Source organism: Bos indicus, chromosome 5 (genome assembly GCF_029378745.1).
Source record: "Bos indicus isolate NIAB-ARS_2022 breed Sahiwal x Tharparkar chromosome 5, NIAB-ARS_B.indTharparkar_mat_pri_1.0, whole genome shotgun sequence".
In the NCBI taxonomy this organism is placed as follows: Eukaryota; Metazoa; Chordata; class Mammalia; order Artiodactyla; family Bovidae; genus Bos; species Bos indicus.
In genome coordinates this window covers 47,532,749-47,553,105 of record NC_091764.1, presented here as the reverse complement: position 1 = coordinate 47,553,105, position 20,357 = coordinate 47,532,749, and the positions used below count along the sequence as shown (strand labels likewise).

The 20,357-nt window shown below is 42.9% G+C and overlaps 1 protein-coding gene across 10 annotated transcripts in view; it reads right to left on the bottom strand.

Annotated features, from left to right (window-relative positions):
- GRIP1 (glutamate receptor interacting protein 1) overlaps positions 1 to 20,357 on the bottom strand; it is a 502,117-nt gene that overhangs the window by 15,978 nt on the left and 465,782 nt on the right. For 5 of the 10 annotated variants that reach the window (XM_070789351.1, XM_070789352.1, XM_070789344.1 and 2 more), the window contains 3 exons: positions 16,297 to 16,453; positions 14,638 to 14,749; positions 9,800 to 10,033 (listed from right to left, as the gene is read on the bottom strand). In XM_070789351.1, coding sequence (XP_070645452.1) covers positions 9,800 to 10,033; positions 14,638 to 14,749; positions 16,297 to 16,453 — 503 coding nt within the window. Of the gene's footprint in view, positions 1 to 9,799; positions 10,034 to 14,479; positions 14,525 to 14,637; positions 14,753 to 16,296; positions 16,454 to 20,357 lie in introns of all 10 variants that reach the window. The other 5 variants (XM_070789346.1, XM_070789349.1, XM_070789350.1 and 2 more) reach the window with 3 other exon arrangements.

Genomic DNA, 20,357 nt, shown 5'->3' with positions numbered 1-20,357 from the left:
CAAGGCATGAATCGACTTTGAGGACAATCCTATACTACCAGTGGGGCTGGAAGAAAATAATCAAGTATGGATTTTCCAGCTGGTTACCATCAGCTCTGCGCCTGGGCCTTCCCACTTGCCCAGCCAGCACCAAGTCAGCCAAGCTTGACCAAAGACCGTTCCAGCCTGTCAACTCAGGATGGTCTGCTGGCCCTCCCCACAGCCGCCCCTGCTCTCTGGCTCCTAGGTGCACTCTGGCTTGGCTCCCCTCCAGCTCTCAACTCAAGTTCCCAGTTCCACCAGCAGCTCACCAACCTCCATAACCTACAGACCCATGTGGGCAAAATGTCTCTGTGTATGTTGAGGGTAGGGGGTTCCCCACACCACCAAACAACTCTGCAACATTAGATGGGTGTCCTCCAGTTCAACTTAATTCTGAAATTATCCACATGGAGGCCATGTCAGATCCCACAGGTTAAGGGTTCCATCCTACAACATTACCCGACCCCTACCCCACCATTTCAGACAATGGTCTTCAGACCCAGGTCGTCCCTCATACCTTTGCCCAACCGGCTGTATCTCAGAGGTTCCAGCAGCCTCCTCCTTGGGTTTGAGTAATTTACCAGAGTGGCTCACAAAACTTACCAGATCACCAGTTTATTATAAAATGGTATAATTCAGGAACGCCAGATGGAAGAGATACTTTGGGGAAGGTTTTGTGGAAAGGTTGCGAAACCTCTATGTTCCCTTCAGGCTCTGATCGCAACCCTCCCCAACCCCGTCCCCACATCCCATGTGGTTACCAACCTGGAAGCTCCTGGAGACCCATCCTTTTGGGGGCTTTACAGAAGCTTCACTACAGAGGAATGACTGTTTAAGCCACTGGCCATTGGTGATTGATTTCACCTGCAAACCCTCCCTGGAGGTCGGTGGTGGGACTGAAACCGCCAAACTTCTAATCACAGGGCTGGCTCCACTGGCAATCAACCCCCATCCTTAAGTGCATCTAAAAAGCAACTCATTCAGTTCAGCTCAGTCGCTCAGTCGTGTCCCACTGTTTGAGACCCCATGGACTGCAGCACACCAGGCTTCCCTGTCTGTCACCAACTCCCAGAGTCTACTCAAACTTATGTCCATTGAGTTGGTAATGCCATCCAACCATCTCATCCTCTGTCATGCCCTTCTTCTCCTGCCTTCAATCTTTCCCAGCATCTGGGTCTTTTCCAATGAGTCAGCTCTTCGCATCAGGTGGCCAAAGTATTGGAGTTTCAGCTTCAGCATCAGTGCTTCCAGTGAATATTCAGGACTGATTTCCCTTAGGATGGACTGGTTGGATATCCTTGCAGTCCAAGGGACCCTCAAGAGTATTCTCCAACACCATGGTTCAAAAGCATCAATTCTTCAGCACTCAGCTTTCTTTATAGTCCAACTCTCAGCAGTGGCCACAGGACTGGAAAAGGTCAGTTTTCACTCCAATCCCAAAGAAAGTCAATGCCAAAGAATGCTCAAACTACTGCACAGTTGCACTCATCTCACACGCTAGTAAAGTAATGCTCAAAATTCTCCAAGCCAGGCTTCAGCAATATGTGAACCATGAACTTCCAGATGTTCAAGCTGGTTTTAGAAAAGGCAGAGGAACCAGAGATCAAATTGCCAACATCCGCTGGATCATAGAAAAAGCAAGAGAATTCCAGAAAAACATCTATTTCTGCTTTATTGACTATGCCAAAGCCTTTGACTGTGTGGATCACAATAAACTGTGGAAAATTCTTCAAGAGATGGGAATGCCAGTTACCTGACCTGCCTCTTGAGAAACCTGTATGTAGGTCAGGAAGGAACGGTTAGAACTGGACATGGAACAACAGACTGGTTCCAAATAGGAAAAGGAGTACGTCAAGGCTGTGTATTGTCACCCTGCTTATTTAACTTATATGCTGAGTACATCATGAGAAACGCTGGGCTGGAAGAAGCACAGGCTGGAATCAAGATTGCCAGGAGAAATCTCAATAACCTCAGATATGCAGATGACACCACCCTTATGGCAGAAAGTGAAGAAGAACTTAAGAGCCTCTTGATGAAGGTGAAAGAGGAGAGTGAAAAAGTTGGCTTAAAACTCAACATTCAGAAAACAAAGATCATGGCATCCGGTCCCATCACTTCATGGGAAATAGATGGGGAAACAGTGACAGACTTTATTTTTTGGGGTTCCAAAATCACTGCAGATGGTGACTGCAGCCATGAAATTAAAAGACGCTTACTCCTTGGAAGGAAAATTATGACCAACCTAGACAGCATGTTAAAAAGCAGAGACATTACTTTGTTGGCAAAGACCCATCTAGTCAAGGCTATGGTTTTTCCAGTAGTCATGTATGGATGTGAGAGTTGGACTATAAAGAAAGCTGAGCGCCGAAGAATTGATGCTTTTGAACCGTGGTGTTGGGGAAGACTCTTGAGAGTCCCTTGGACTGCAAGGAGATCCAACCAGTCCATTCTAAAGGAGATCAGTCCTGGGTATACATTGGAAGGACTGATGTTGAAGCTGAAACTCCAATACTTTGGCCACCTCATGCGAAGAGCTGACTCATTTGAAAAGACCCTGATGCTGGGAAAGATTGAGGGCAGGAGGAGAAGGGGACGACAGAGGATGAGATGGCTGGATGGCATCACCGACTTGGTGGACATGAGTTTGGGTAAACTCTGGAAGTTGGTGATGGACAGGAAGGCCTGGCGTTCTGCGGTTCAGGGGGTCGCAAAGAGTCGGACACTACTGAGCGACTGAACTGAACTGAACTCACATCCATACATGACTCCTGGAAAAACCATAGCTTTGAGTAGATGGACCTTTGTTGGCCAAGTTACAACCTACCAAACTTTCCCTGCACTGAGCACTAACAGTGCTGGTGTGAGTTCCTTATTCAGAGGAAGGCTGTGGTTCGGCACTACAAAGGTCCTCGAAAAAGAACGAACTTTGTGCTTCATCTACGGGGAAGAAAGAGAGCAGCTCTAGGCTAAACCACTATCGTGTGATCCTCACTGCAGCCCTGCCAGACCTCAATAGACATGCAATGGAGCAGAAGGATGTTGGACGGAGAGCTTCAGCAGGCTTCTTTCCAAGGACCTGGAGAGAAACACAGTGACCCTCAGGGAGTCTCCTCATTTGTAAGTGAACATTCCGTAGATAACAGAATACAATCTATTAATAAACGCATTTGATCACCACAGAGACAAGCAAAGCCATCGGAAGAGGAAGAATGATCCCCAGGCCAGGGCTAGACTTAAGGGAAGTTATTAGCATTTCTGAAGAGGGATGGTGGTGGGTCCTTGACAGAAATGAGGGATCAAAGACTGGGAAATCAGGCACACTGGAACACTGCCTAACAAGCCCGCCTAAGGGTCATCTGAGTCTAAGGTACCGCACCTCTGTTTAACTTAGCATTTCTATGGCTCAGAGCTCAGCCTCTGTAAAAGAGGACGGCAACTTGATGAGAAGAGATAGGATGCAAATAGAGCTCTGTCCCTTAGAGGAGATAAGCTCAAAGGCTTTGCTTGTATTTCACTGTAAGTCATTGAGCAGCTTTCATTTTAACTAGGAAATCTTATTCTGACATTCTTTTTCTCCCCCTCCTTGGACTGATACATATATATTATTTTCTTTATCTTCCCTTTGCACAAATGTTTTTATCCCACTGTTTTATCCTGAGCTAAAAAACTTTTTTTTTTTTCCACACGAGCCAATCATTTGTATATAATTTTGTTTTTTACATTTTTGAGAAATATGTCTTAGAATTACAGACAAAGGAAGCTGATGGAAAAAATCCATTTTAAGGGCTGTCAGGGCTGGATGTCATTGCTCACATAAAATGTACAACCTAAATTCCAACCCTTATTCTACAATTCCACATTGATTGTTAGCTGCCCCTGGTTTTACAGGGAGAGAATATGCTTGTCACACTGACGTGATACACATCCATTTCTCTTTGTAAAGAGGGTGTTATTCCAGTGTACAACTCCATCTGTGGAGACTCTAAAACGGCTGCCTGAATCATCCTTAAGGCTAGGATTCTGAGGAGCTCCCATTTCCTGGGTTTCTGTCACTGCAGACCTGAGATAAGATTGAAGGTGACTTCACCTGGGAAATGCTATTTGTGAACTCTCTCGCGATAATGAGAGATCCAGCCCCTTTCTTGGTAAGTGAGCAAACTGAGGTTCAGAAAAGTGACGTGACTCATGACTGGCAGGTTGTGGCCAAACCTTGGCCTGACAGTTCATTTAATCTTGAGGACCAACTGCAAATATTTGGTGAAGAGTCACATTGAAAATAAGATATGTATTTCCATTTCATATTTCCTCCTAGGGTTCAGCCTGACTTGAGAATATTGAAAAAGACGTGGGCACTAAACACCCAAAATGACACTACTTCCAAGAAGTAAAACAACTTTATCATACAAAGACGAACAAAAGTACACTCTCAACACATTCCAATATATTGAAATTGCAAAGTGAACTTGGCTGAGAGAAAAGCTGATGGCAGCAAATGTAGCTATAAGAATAAAGGGGTTCCTTGTGAGTGACTCAAATGTTCAAGAGTCGAGCCATCCGCAGCTATAAATAGCAGAAGATTCTGGAAAATAATTTTAAAAAATTTTCTGTAAAAAACAAAACAGTTGCATACAATAAAGGAATACAATCTTATTGAAAAACACAAATGACAGGACAAAAGGAAATGATTTTTTTTAAGTCCAAATGCTCTGAATGTGAATCTACAGAAAAAAGATTTTTTCCTTAAAATATGCAAAGAGAAGTGAAACTAGAATTTATCTCAGAAATATATTAAGCAGACACTAAAGAATATTTAAGCTTCAGAAGGAAAAGAGGGGTTATCAATGAAATGCAGCTAAGATCACAAGCTCCTTATCTGCAAAGAGAAAAAAATCTATGATAAGCTAAAATAGTGATACAAAGCAGAATTAATTTTAAAGATAAAATTTAGAAGCTCCAGGGTTAACAATGCAAACTCATTTCCTGTTTGCTCAGCCACTCAGCTGTTGCCTTCGATCTCCCTGACACAAAATAACCACCTCCTGCTAGCAAAACCTACAGGAGTGATTCCCAATCTTCAGGTGCAAAAGATTCCACTAAGGGGTTGTTAAAATGTTGTTTTTTTGCCTCAACTCCCAGAAAATGCTGACCAGGTAAGTCTGGGTTGGGCTTAGGAACCCACATTTTAACAGGCACCCCATGTGATGATGGTAAATGTCATCAGAGGTTCACATGCCAAATTTTTCTCTAAGGCTATAGTCTCTAATATAAGTCTTGAAATCAGCTTAATATGACAGCATTTGAAAAGAAACAAAACAAGTCAATTTTTGGATTCATTTATTCAATACGTATTAGGGTGACCAAAAAGTTTGTTGAATTTTTACATCAGATCTTACAGAAAAACCCAAATGAACTTTTTGGCCAACCCAATATATAAGTGTGAGTGTATGTGTGTACTGAGTTGTGAGGTAAGGTGTATTTTGGATAACGTCTTAGCCAAAAACGTCTGAGACACACCAGCATCACTTCCCCGTGACGCCCTCACTGTCCCTCCCCCCCAGTCTAAGTATCACATCATCACTCCAGCTCCAACGTCCTCCTCCAACCACAGGGCCGAAAGGGGAAGTGAGGCTGTGTTCTGTGTTTACTCTCAAGTGTCAGGAAGGATAACTAGTCTTTGGGCTTCAGGAATGAAGGACAGAAGACTTGTTAGGAGATGGCAGACCCTTGGACACAGTAGATGGTGTGAAATTAAAAAAAAAAATGTAGCCTCTCACCTGAGCTCAGCATTTTCGGAAGGTCTGAAGGAAGACAAGGGATTGGCAAGGAGGACTGGGTGGAAAATGAGGGGCAGATGATAAAGAGTCTGTTGAAACTCAAGAAATTGGAAGATTAAGCCCACACTTTATTCTTTTTGTATGAGGATGATGCTAGTAACCCATCATCAGGAGATGGTGTGGCCTTTGTGTTCTCCTGTTCTCCCCAGGAATGGGGATGGATACTGGCCCATTCATTCCTATCCTCTTGATGCAGCTTCTAGTGACAGTAAGAGTTTGAAGGTACTGGCTTGGACAGACAGATCCACAACTTGTTCTCATGGAGACAGCTTTCACCAAGAGGCACACAGCCCCGAGAAAGATGGCAACTGGAAAATAACACCACGTGTTTTCAGAATGGGGTGCTATTGACCCTACCCAGCCTCTTTACTCTGGTCTCTGCAGCCCCTTAGAAATTTCTCCACTAGGTCAGTGGAGAAAAGTCCACCCAAGGGGCTCAATGAGAATCAGCCTTCATTCCGCTCGGCAAGCCATGCATGCAGTCTGACTTCGGGTTATTTTCAACTTGAGGAAGGGATGTTTTTCTCTTTCTCTGGCCCCATCTCCATACCACCCCCCAAAGAGTACCTTTTCCTACTTCTATGAAGGTTTAGTCCAGGCTAATAGCACCCTGGGCTTCCCTGGTGGCTCAGAGGTAAAGAATCTGCCTGTCAATGTAGGAGATGCAGGTTCGATTCCTGGGTCGGGAAGATCCCCTGGAGAAGGAAATGGCAATGGACTCCAGTATTCTTGCCTGGGGAAATCCCATGGACAGAGGAGCCTGGCGGGCTACAGTCCAAGCACCCCAACGGGAAGATAATTCAATTCAATCAACAAGGCACTTGCTTTTTCATGGTGTCAGGTAATCTTTGTTCAAAGGGTGCCCACAATCAAGACACAAATACAATTACCAGTCTCTGCTCTGAGTAAAGTGACTCTTCTAATCACCATTTCTCCTTTTAAGTGTTTCGAAACTGGAGTGTGGGTTTAGCAGCAAACGTTGAATGGACTATCAGGGTCACTGAATTCACACACACAAAGGTGCCTGAGATGGGAGCATCCACCATTCCCACAATTCCATACCGTCAGGCTGCAGGCTCCTCTGCCACATTTTCACGTCACAAGCTCATTTTGGGTGTTTTATAATGCCCAGGACACCATCTAGTTCTGAGCACCTTATTTTGTTTGGCACCAATTTGGAAGAAGAGTGAAGCCACATGGGAAATGCGCTTAGTGCCACTATAGAGGGAAATGAGTAAAGTGAAGGAGAAAAGAAGCAGCCCGTTTGCTAGGTCAAGCGGGTCTAGCATAGTCTGTGATCTGCGGTCTCTCCGTTCACACACTGCCACACAAATGTTCCAACCAGCCCAGCCACTGCCACTCACGGTGCTAAGTGCATGATGCCTTTAAAGAGAGATCTATTTTCAGCACACTTTTAAAAACGTCAGCTATAACAACTTGCATAGCCAATTTACCGTCATGATCTTTGCTGACTGCTTTCAGTATAGGAGGGATGGGGAGACAAGCCTTTTGCATTGCTGGGCTGCCAAGGAATCTTCCTTTGAAGAGACTGCTTCACTCCAGAAGGAAAAACGACTCTCTTCTACACTTGCTATTTCTCTATCCTGTTGTTTAATCACTCAGCCATGTCTGACTCTTTTGCAGCCCCATAGACTGTAGCCTGCCAGGGCCCTTTATTCATGGGGATTCTCCAGGCAAGAATTCTAGACTGGATTGTCATTTCCTCCTCCAGGGGATCTTCCTGACCCAGGGATTGAATCTTCTTCATTGGCAGGAGGGTTCTTTACCACTGAGCCACCTAGGAAGCCCTTCCCTATCCTGTAGATGGGGAAAAATAAATGCTAAGACATGCTATTGTGTGAGGGGCTAAAAAAGAGCAAAAATACAACACATAGCAGGCATTCATTGTTACCCTTTCCCTTTGGTGTTGAAGGAAGGTGAGTTACCCAGAACACTTGTTTTCCTGGGCAGCAGACTTTTAGAGAAGACGGGAAGGCAGTGTTCCTAAATAACTGAGAGAATCAGGAGGGGCCAGCCCTCCTCACGGTGCAGCAGAATTAGCAGTGACTATGCAGCGTCTGCAATTTAATCACCAAGGGAGTCCTTACAGCCTCCTAATGGTGTTTGTCAATTAGCCAATTAGGATATGTGACAGGTGGTGAAGCCTGATGTTTACCAGACAGACACATCAATTCAGGGTAACTGGATAAACTAACTTGTGGCAATAGGCTAAAGCTGGGTCCCCACCCTAAAATATCAGAAATGTCTTGACTTTTCTGTAAAGTCTGTAATGTCTCTTAATATGCTGGCATATTTGCACTCTCTCAGTACACTGCAATCTTCGACATCCTTCTGTATATGTTTCTTTCTGTGCTTTGGAATGCTTTCCCATCTTCCACCTTCCTGCAGAGTCAACACCTACATCTAGGAAGCATTTCCCATTCCTCTGTAGTGGGTTAGTGTCAGTCACTCAGTTGTGTCTGACTCTGCGACCCCAAGGACTGTAACCCATACGGTTCCCCCGTCTGTGGAATTCTCCAGGCAAGACTACTGGAGTGGGCTGCCATTTCCTTCTTCAGGGGATCTTCCCAACCCAGGAATCGAATCTGGGTCTCTTGCACTGCAGGCAGATTCTGTACTGTTTGAGCCACCAGAGAAGCCCTAAGTGGGTTAGGGTGCCCCCATCTCCAAAGACAGTCTAGTCTTGTGTCTGTCATTGTGCTAATCCCATTATCTTCCCACTGTTTCCTGGACTGTCTTCCCAGTAGACAATGTGCTCCTTGGAGACTTACAATACATTCTTTAAGTAAATAAATGCACAATCTACATACTGAATGAATGAATCAATGAGTAATGAAAGAATGAACGTAGGATTGGAACAGGAATTCAGAATCCAACCTCCCACACAATCCTTTCTTTCACCATATCCTTTGTCAGCAGCAAAATAGCTACTTTTAATAGGTGGGTAAGGAGATGAGTTGGTGGTGGACAGGGAGGCCTGGCATGCTGCAATTCATGGGGTTGCAAAGAGTTGGACACGACTGAGCGCCTAAACTGAACTGAGGGAGACTAAAGTCTTTAGAGGAAAAGGAGAGTAGTTGGCCTGTTACCCCTTCTTAACCTGACATTTATTTGCTCTTCTGGGTAAGACAAATAACTTATCTCTAGTTAACAGATTACTAACTACAGATCTTCTCTGTAAGAAGAATGGAGTGAGACAGTTACTAACTATACCTCCGTATGTATTAACTGCAACAAAAAGCAAGTTCTACAAAAGAAAACCAGAGAAACCTCCCTTCCATTGATTTCGTTGGCCCTGGGCTCCACAGGTACTGTCACCTACCCCTGCCTTGTTTAAACTCTGCCAGCAACTTGAACTCAGCTTTGTTTGCAACTGTGAGTTTTCATCCATGAAGCAAAGTGAGGCAACCGCCTTAGCAGAGATGAAACATAGCCAGGCCTTATCTTGTCCTGACCAAGGACATCTAAATTATGTCTCAAGAGAAGTTTACACTCCGTGAATAACATAACCATCTACTGAGAAATCTGTAATTGATGATTAATCCTTCCAACATCAGTGTAGCTAGGAGTATACAGCATTTAGAAAATGTTTTCCCCTTCCAATCAAGTTGAAATAACAGATCAACTCATCGAAGCTCCACTTGACACTAGAACCTCAAGCTTCTGCAGGAAGATTTTGGCCATAAATACATCTGTGATCAATTCACTACTTGAAAGCCAATGTTCTCTGTTTTATGAGATCACCTCTCAAAGATCATATTTTGAGAACCATCGGTCTCTGATGATCTGCCCTTAAGCTCTGGCTTTTTTCCTCGGCTGATCCCACAGTGGAGTGTCATGATCATGCTCAAATCAGGGCACTCATGCTGAGCAGAATGGCTATGAAACATGACCCCCAAGGGAAGAGAAGAGAGTTTCCTGACCTTGTGCAGCTCCACAGGAGTTGGGGACATGATCTCCTTTATTTCCTGCTTCATTTTTCTCAGGGTGACAGATTTTCTGCCCACATCTGAGGGCAGAGTGTTGCTGCGAGTGGTCTGGCTATAGTGTGGCCGGGAGCTGCTCCGTTCCTGGAAGCTGGCCTGTCGCCCCAGCTGACTGCGAGATGAAGGGGCCTCGTGATTCAAACTCATCGTGCTCCCCGACATGATCGTTGCCTGCGGCAGTGACAATTTTCAGAAACAATTAAGCCATCGAGTAAGAGGAAGGTTTGGCTGCTCAACATGAAGCACATTTCTCCTTCTGCTCAGTCAAAATACAGTCTCTTCAGGGCATAGCCAAAGGCTGGAGAATGGAGGTACTGACTGCACCATGAAAGTCTGGGAAAATGCTTCGCAAGTGACATTTACAATGCACATAACAAATCCAATTTAAGTACTTAAGCCATTGAGTTTATTTAAGCAAATACCACCCCTGGCAGTTTGGAGGCACACTGAAGAGCTCTAACATCTGCTTACTGCAAACTACATTTTTAAGCAGAAACTTTCCACTGAATAGGGCTCTAAAGATGGGACTTATCAGGCAACCTTCAATATATCTTACAGAAATGAACTAAGAACTTCTTATTGGAGATCAGGCAGCCCCTATTGGCAATGGCACCTCCAGCCCCACCCGTAGGTAACAACAGGCTGAAATGAGGCTACTGATACAGAAGCGAGGGCTCCTACTCAATGTTGCCTGCCTAGCTTTGGTGTACTGTCTTCTCTTTGGCCACGTGGCCACCCCGAGAAGTCAGTAGATGAGTTAGGTCTCCACATTACTTGGTGTAGGTCATTGTTTCTTAGAAATGACCCATGTGTAAGATCCTCAAAGAGACGTGCTACTGGAATCAACCCTTTGCTCAAAAGCAAAGGGACTTGAATTTTACCAGTGAATTGAAAAGTGTTCAGTTTCAAATATATTGTCCTATATAATACACAACAAATGGCAAGATTAGCTCTCAAAAATGACTGAGTCTCAGAAGTGGAACAAAAAAAAAGCATTTGAAACCAATATCATGTTGGGAATGTTCATTTCTCATGGTTGGATGCTAAAATTCTGCAAATATGCCTGTAGCCAGCTCTGTATTCTTCCATATAATAGTTACATAATGGTATACCAGCATCAGCGAATCTGCCCGAAAAAAATTCCACATGCCATATGACTGGCTACAACATGATCTAGTGGTTTATATTGATACTGATGCTAAAGGTAACAGAAGTGTAATGTGAGTCCTTTGAATGTATGCACACATTTAACAACTTTATGAGTTAAGTGCTGTTATTCCTCCTAATTTATAGGAGAGGAATCTAAGGCACAAAGAGACTGACCTACCCAAGGTCCCATAGGTAGTAAATGAGCCAAGCACACCATCTAAAATTACTGCTCAGGAGGGAACACTGCAAAGTGAGTAGAGTTTTTATTTGTTACCTCACTAGGATTTTATAATTCCAAGCTTCACCTGGTGTTCAGCTATATACATGCCACTAACAAGATTTCTAAATGACAGCCAAGTATTGGCACACAGGTATGTAGAAAAGAAACAAAATAAGTGAACTTACGAATACCTTGACTACATCAGTTATCTTAATGATAATTTTGAAAAAAAGAAGTTAGAAAAAAAAAAAGAAAAAAAGAAGTTAGAGTGTTAATATGTGCTAAGTACCATATATGTGTGTGTATATGTAGAATACCATTAAATACTTATAATAACTCTATATGATAAAGTATTATACTTATTATACCTCCTCATTTCACTTAGGAAGGGGATGCCTGGATCAATGAAGCAACTTGCCCAAGAGTCTGGGATTGCAACCCTAGCAATGTCTCCAAAACCTTTATTCTTGCCTACTAGGCTATATTGATTCTCAGTCGAGTATGAAGTTGAAACATTTAAAATTGGCTTTTTTAGTAAATAAAAAAAACCTTATTATTTATCCAGTGTGAATTATCCATATCATGGTTTATTTCAGATAAATTTCCTCTAATTGAAACCTTTTTATTACTAGCTTGTTGGTAACATGGGACATCCTTTTATTTTATGGTACTTAACTCACATATATCATTCCTTGTTTAATGTGCTGTTCCTGAAACCATTAGACGATTATTTTCTTGCTGTGGTGAGCATCCACCTATTGTTTTTACCTACTTAGACTAGTTATTTGCTTTGTTAACATTTATTTTTCATACTCATTTTTCATTAGACTGGCAGGAAGCACATTGGAAATCAAATGATCACTACAGCGGGAGACAACTGTTCTACTTTGATAAGCCTTAGCCATAACAGAAGTTATAATCTGATCTAGAAATGGTTCTGATGGAAGCAATGACATAGTATCAAAAGGTCTTCAGATCACATTTTCAAAGGATGAATTGATGGCTTTGTTTAAAGTGAATATCAACTGAATTAGTGACATCCCTGCAGGAATATTAAAATTAAAACACAAATATAAAACTAAAAAGAAAGTAATTATTTAAAGTTTCTTAAGACTTGTTTTTGCTTCACGAGTATGTACCACTGATTTTCATTTTGCACAATTTGTAATTTATACATTTTCAAAATCATCAGTGAGATAACCGATGTGCATACAGCTTAGAAGGAGTATGTCCAAAAGTTCTCTATTTGACATTTAGTTAAACCTTCTTCTTATGTTATACTAAGGAAAAAATAGTTAAGACAGTATTCATTACTCAAAGAAGTAGCAAAAAAAAAAACTTCTCTGAGCATTCATTAAGTGCCATGTTCTGTGTTGTGTCATAGAAGCATTAGTCATTATAATCCCTGTATTTTAAAGAAGAAATAACTGATAAAAGAGATTAAGTAACTTGTCTAAAATCTTAGTTTGAATTTCTCTCTTGTTAAAACTGTACGTTTTTCAGCCCTAAAGCTGAACCTAAATTATTGCTAGCAATGGGGAAAATGACTAGTATAATTTTCATTTTCATTTCAATTGTAATCATTTTTTATCTTAGCTAATCTTCTACATTTGTTACATTTATAGTGTGCTTTAACTTTTAATGCTAGATATAAATTTCATATGCAGGAACCTAGCTCCAATAATATTTTTGGCATAGTAGCACTTGAAATCAAGGGATCAGAGTTCATTCAAACTAATAAGTGAATATTCCTTGTGCTAAAAGTGTGAATAAGACTCTAATTTATGGGTTTGTCAATCATTCTTTCTAGTTGAAAATTTTATTTCTTTTTGACTATTAAATTCAACCCATTCTTTTTTTTTCCTGAATGTATAATTTCAAGGGCCACACCTGCCTGAAGTGAGGTTAGAAAAAATCTATTGGCTGTTGCAACATAAATTCTATACTGAAGGATGTTGTTTTCATCAGGAAACTCAATTTCTGGGTGAAAACACAACCTGACTGTATTACTTTTTACATCATCTTCACTTTGTTAATACCTAATGTAGAAGAAGCTATGAGAAGAAAAATGGGTTCTTCAAATGAGATTTCAAAATGAAAAATGCAAAAGGCATATAAGCCAAAACATGCTTTTAAAAGCCGTACTATGTTAAAAAAATGTGAACTGAGATCTTTATTCAATTTGGTACAATGCTGATCATTCTCCATACAGGAAGTGGTAAAAGTTTAAATAAGCTACCTGATACTTAAGCATTCTATATTTTTTGAAAGTTGCATGAAAACGAATCAGTTGCTAACATCTTAATTTATTTACATTTTGTAGGAGTATCCATCTCCAGGTCCTTTAACTGTGCTCTGAAGTTGAAATTCATGCCAGGTAATACCATGATGTTTACAAATTCAAACTAATATTTTTCTTTATAATTCTCTTTGCAGATTCACAAACATTGGAGTCACATAAAATATCCACACATGCAACTGAGAAGCAAAATAATATAAAGATGAGTCATCATTTTAGAACTGCAAGAGTTCCGCCCAGTTAGGCCATTCACATTCCTTATGGTGACTTGGGGACCTCATACGACATCAAAATAAAAACGAGACTTTTGCCACTTTCTTTTTTACAGCTCAGAAAATTTAAAAGAACATAAAAGGAAACAGTCCAGGACTTCCCAGACCAAAGTGTGAACACTGTCAGCAAATTTACGGCTTTGATTAAAGAACTCCCCAGGAGTTCTGCTATTATACTCCATCTCTCTGCAAGTCCTTGAATTCACACTAAGTTAGCACAGAAGCAGGATTTGCAATTAACAGCAATGTACTCTGTAATATTTTGGCTGCTGATCAAACAGACTGGCCTTTTTTCTACCAGCCGCATTGTCATCTACTTTAAGGGCAAAATGAAGTAAAATCAAATTTCCTCTTATGTTCCTCTTCACGATCAAATTAACGTCTCTACCAGGTACAAATGAAAACATGCCAAAGAAACCTTTCTAAAGCAAATCAGAGAATGAGAGACGCCACTGCTGAGACTGAGCTCGCCTGAGCGATCCGGTGGCAAACAGGGGCGGTCAGGGTTAGCAAGGAGCAATGGCAGAGAAGCCACAGGTCAGTAAGCTCAGGGTGGGGGCAGAAAGGGGAAAGAAATACTTTTAACTGCATTGGATAAAATCAAATCACTGTCCGAAAGGCAAGGGGGCAGGGAAGGCAGCTTCACAAGCAAAAATATAAACAGAAAGGGTAGCTACCAAGAGATTCATGTTTCTCAAAGACACACGCCTGTCAGCTTTCTCCTGTGGAAAGGGGTTAAAGCTTTTAAATGAACTGGTGTGACCAATGCCAACTCAAAAGGACCAAAAAAAATGAATGTAGAAACAATGAGAGTAAGTGGCAGGACCGAGGCTACCTCGAGTTCTCTCAGAATCCCGGATTGTCCACAGGTTTCCAGATCCTCCAGCGCTTGGGACCAGAAGTTCTCCTCTTGCTCGGCCTCGGTACTGTCGGGAGCCCCTGTGAAACTGCTGTCCAAAAGCACAGTCTTGGTTAAGACCTTGCCAGATATATATGTATATATCCATTTATATACATGTGTGTGTGTGTGTTCAGTCACTCAGTCATATCCAACTCTTTGCAATCCTATGGACTGTAGCCCTCCTTGTCCATGGGATTCTCCAGCCAAGAATACTGGAGTGGGTTGCCATTTTCTTTTCTAGGGGATCTTCCCAACCACAGGAATTGAACCTGAATCTCCTGCGGGCAGATTCTTTGCACCATTTGGGAAGCCCAAATACATACGTGTGTGTGTGTGTGTGTGTGTGTTTGTGTGTGCGCACATGTGTGTCATGCTGTGCTAAACTGCTTCAGTTGTGTCCAATTCTTTGTGACCCTATGGGCTGTAGACTGCCAGGCTCCTCTGTCCATGGGATTCTCTAGGCACAAATACCAGAGTGGGTGGCCATACCCTCCCCCAGGTGATCTTCCTGACCCAGGGATTGAACCCTCATCTCTTATGTCTTCTGCATTGGCAGGTGGGTTCTTTACCACTAGCACCACCTGGGAAGCCTATATATATACCCATGTATTTGGATCCAGAATCTCCCTCCCCTTCATCTCACACACAAAATAGAGATTCATCTTGGATCTGGCTTTCTTTCAGTTGTGGCCTCCAAGTCAGGCCAGTTCTAACAGAAAGACACTGTAGGGCATTAAAAATGTCTCAAAGACTGGAAAGACCATGGTCTTACTAACTGAGTTCACGGATATTGCTGAGTGAGTTGCATCAACATGGCACTGCTGGGGATATCTTTCAGCTACCCTATCTGAAGGGAAGAAGAAATCAAACTGTTCCTTGAGAGAGAAAAACGTTTTCCCCATACATCAGTATAGATCAGTTAAATGCTATCAGATTTATGAGTTTCCTTAAAATCTTTTGGTAAGGAACACACTGCTAAAATAGAGTCTCAGTTAAAAATATCAAATCCTCAGTTAAAAAAAATTTTTTTTTCATGTAATTTTATGTGAATCTGGGCTTCTGTGGTGGCTCAGATGGTAAAGAATCCACGTGCAATGCCTGAGATCTGAGTTTGATCCCTCAGTCGGGAAGATCCCCTGGAGAAGGAAATGGCAACCCACTCCAGTATTCTTGCCTGGAGAATCCCATGGACAGAAGAGCCTGGTAGGCTACAGTCCCTGGGGTCACAAAGAGTCGGATACAACTGAGCGACTAACACACACACACATACACACACACACAGAGTGTGAAACCACCTTCTAAGTGAAAGGAGAGGGAACCAGTCACAGAGTGAGGGCATGGTTTATAGAAGGAGATTTTCCTCATGTACTACTGTTGTTCTCATTTGGGGAAACGTGTGTGTGGTAGAGCCCAGATTCCTGCTGGGCAGGCTCAAGTCTTTGAATCAGCCATGGGGCCAGCATGGACGGTGACAGTGGCTTCATGAACCCTTCCAACATGAGCAGGAGGTGCCACAGGAAGTACAGAAGTCCACATCCAGCCCAAATGACCCGGAAGCAGTTGGGGCAGGGCAGCACTTGGTGAAAACCTTACCCACTGACGGTGGACCGGTCCCACTCTTCATTACTTAGTCCCACATCTGGGTAAGTCTGGCTTCGAGGCTTAGTGACTGGGGACAAACTGCCTCTTGGTTTGGGACTTCTCCAGTCATAGGTGTTGAAGTTGTAGCCTGAGGCCTGAAAGCCAGTGCCTGCAACGAAAACAAGGCATTCATTATCTAGTAACTTGTCTTTTTTCTGTAGTTTCCATTTGTTTATTCAAGGGGTCTGACTTTAACTGAATTTGGGATCATTAAGGCCATCAAGACAACACTTAATTCTTACATTAAAGACACACTCATGTCTAATCCCAATTGATTATATACAGGGCTCCTGCCCTCCCCTGTCCAGCTGAGAAATCTGTTAGGAGGGGGGATATATCAAAACCTGTATCCAGCCCTTTCTAGAGCAAGCTCCAGGAGGTCAAAACCCTGACTTGCCTGCCCAGATACCCTGTGTCCACCTGCAGGGTGCAAGAGGGCTTCTTACCCAAGTCTGTCTTTCTGGGAGTGGAATCTGCCACCAGAGGTGGGTTCTAGGTCCAAGGAGTCACCAAGGGGTGCTGGTTGCAGGGTGTGGACCGAGCACAGAAAAACTGGCTGGGGCCCACAGATGTTAGGCATGGGGCTGAGGATTACTTCATCTGCACTATTAGTAGAGGGGTAGATTAACTACAGCAACAGCAATGATACTAAACCCAGAGCAGGCGTTAACTATGCATCCAGAGCTTCATTAAGTCCTTTACTTGGGGCTTCCCTGGTGGCTCAGTGGTAAAGAATCCGCCTGCCAATGCAGGAGACATGGGTTCGATCCCCGATCTGGGAAGATCCCACATGCCATGGCGCAACTGATCTCATGCGCAGTAACTATTGCGCTTTGCCCCAGAGCCCGTGCTCTGCAATAAGAGAAGCTACCACAATGAGAAGCCTGTGCACTGCAGCTGGAGTGTAGCCCCTATTTTGCCATAACTAGAGAAAAGCCTGTGCAGCAATGAAAACCCAGCACAGCCAAAAATAAATAAATAAATAAAATGATTAAAAGTCCTTCATTTGTATCACCTTATTGATTCTGCATAATTATCTTTGAAGGTAGGTATTTGTTATTTTCATTTGAGGACCTAGTTGGTACTTGCAAACCTTCCCGGGGGTTCCAGTCCTAATTTTAGGAGAATCAGATCCTCCCATTCCACAGGCAGGTCTTCCTAAAACGACCTCACTGAGAAAGCTCTGGGGGGAGAGGGGGATGTCTAAGATCAGTCAAGGCTCCCTTCTTACTTCCCAATTCACAATTGTTTTCCTGCCCCTTTACAAATGAGAGGCATATTTCTCATCCATATCAAATCTTTGAACGAGCTTGACCGTGGGATATAAAAGCTCCCAGCCATCAGTCGAGAGATAGATAATTAGGGAAAGGCTTGGTCCTGAGGGAAGGTCTTGGAGCGGAGCCTTATTTCAACCAGGCACCAACTCAGTGCAAAGCTTTTAACCCCTCTCATCCATCTATCTCCCTGCATCTCAGAATTAGAATTCAGGACAGTTGTCAGGGTAAGGAGGTGCACATTCTGATGTTTATTTGACCTGCAAAACAAAGACTGACTTCCTTTCTGAAGGGACTTAAGTCTGATTAGCTTGATGAGAAAGTGAGGAATGGTTTTGACAATCAGGTTATATAATAGACAATTTCCTACAAATATGAGCTAAATCTGTGGCTTCATATTTTGACAAGAATATATTTAAAGCATATTTACCACAGACTAGAAATCACGTTTTTTTTGGTATGTATCATAATTTGGGGAGGGAAAAGTTAGGATGACAACCTTTAAGTGTGAGGTAGGGTCTGCTGTAACCACCGTACGTGACTTCTGCTTACGTGTGTGTGTGCTCTGTGTTCAGTCGCTAAGTCATGTCTGACTTTTTGTGACCCCATGGACTGTAGCCTGCCAGGCTCCTCTGTCCATGGGATTTTCCAGAAAAGAATCCTGGAGTGGGTTGCCGTTTCCTCCTCCAGGGGATCTTCCTGACCCAGGGATTGAACTTGCGTCTCCTGTGTTTCCTGCACTGGCAGGTGGATTCTTTACCACTGAGCCACCTGGGAAGCCCACATGTGTGTACCGGGTTGCAATATAACACTTATTTCTTACTGTGCTTAAAACACATCATCTAGCAAACAGGCCTAGAGCCACAAGTTCACGTTCATTTAAATGACCCAACAACATGAGATGACTATCTGCATGCCATTCCTTTGCTTCGTCTCCCCCCTTCACTTTCCCTCTACTGGTTTAGTACCATAATGCCATCCTTACTATTAGTTAGAGCCCAGAGAAAGCAGGATGTCCAAGGATAATGCTGTTTGATCAAGAGGATTTAACCTCCACCATACAGGAAAGCCCACAGCCGCATCATGGAAATACCCGATGCATTTCCTGTTTTAGGAAACCAAGCATCAGAAGTCCTCAGCGCAGAGGCAATATTTACAGTTCCATATCTCATTTTCTTTCCTGGGTAACTGCAAGTGTGGCTAGACATTTGGGGAGAAGTTTTGCATGACGAATGTTCAGTTTTCTATCCAAAGTGTTGAATTACAGGAACCCTTGAGTCTCTTCTTAAAGGGGAGTGATGGGGCAACACTACATTTCACCTGCTCCCTCTGCCAGGCTATCCATCTTCTGAAGCAAATAAGTGAAAGAAAGAAAGTGAAGTCGCTCAGTCGTGTCCGACTCTTTGCGACCCTGTGGACTGTAGCCTACCAAGCTCCTCTGTCCATGGGATTCTCCAGGTAAGAATACTGGAGTGGGTTGCCACTTCCTTCTCCAGGGGATCTTCCCAACCCAGGGATGGAACCCGGGTCTCCTGCATTGGAGGCAGACACTTTAACCTCTGAGCCACCAGGGAAGCAAATAAACTGATGCCCAAATATGTGACATCTCTTAAAAAGAGTTAGGGGAAGTAAGTCCACACCTCACTTCCCCTAAAGGCTTTAAATTTGCTAAGAGCAAAATGCTAAATGGTGATGTCCTCCCAGGGGCATCCTTTTCTGACAGGCATTAACCCGTATGACGATTCAGTTCCCAAGGGAAATTCCAACATGTTTTAAACTGAGCAGATTAACTTTATGATTTTTCTTCCAATTGATGTTAAGTAGTTCTTGGTGATTTGAGCAAGATTGTAAGGATGGGCTTGAGCAGATATGAAGCATCATTACTAGGAAAATGCCCCTCCCTACAAAAAGGCATGTCTGTGTATATCAAAGAAGACTTGTCTTTGGACAAGTCTTCTTTGATTATCTAAAGGATTATCATGTTACAACAAAGCAGGGCATGAAAAGGGGATATACAATTCAAATATTTGGGGCTTAGGTATAAACTTAGAAGACCTGGTCTTGTCCATGCTATGCTAGCACAGAGAATGAAGTAAGAAAAACCCAGGTTTAAATCCCAGCTTTTCCACTTGCTTGCTCTGCAGTCTTGGCCAATTTGCCTCCATTTAAAACATGGATAGTGACACATGCTTCACCAGGTTGATATGAAAAATGAGGAGAATAATACACATAAACACTCATGGACATGCCTGGAACACAATGATGTTTTAATGAAACCTCATTTAATGTCTATTACTTTTATTATTTACTAAGCAACTCAATTTGTCAAGATCTCAGTCTCATTATAAAACAGGGAAAGAAGGAAATCAGCATTTCTGACTTAGTAAATGTTCCAGGGGCTTCCCAGGTATCTCTAGGGGTAAAGAACTCGCCTGCTAATGCAGGAGACATAAGAGACGTGGGTTTGATCCCTGGGTCAGGAAGATGCCCTGGAGGCGGACATGGCAACCCACTCCAGTATTCTTGCCTGGAGAATCCCATGGACAGGGGAGCTTGGTGGGCTACAGTCCATGGGGTTGCAAAGAGTTGGACACGACTGGAGTGACTTAGCCAGCGTGCATGCACCAGCACCTCTAAGGCTTTCAGCAGGAGGAGCTGAAATGCAAAGATAATAAAACCAGGTTCTTGTCTTCAAAAAAATGAACAGTTTAGTATAGCTTTGGGAGAAAGAGGAAGAGA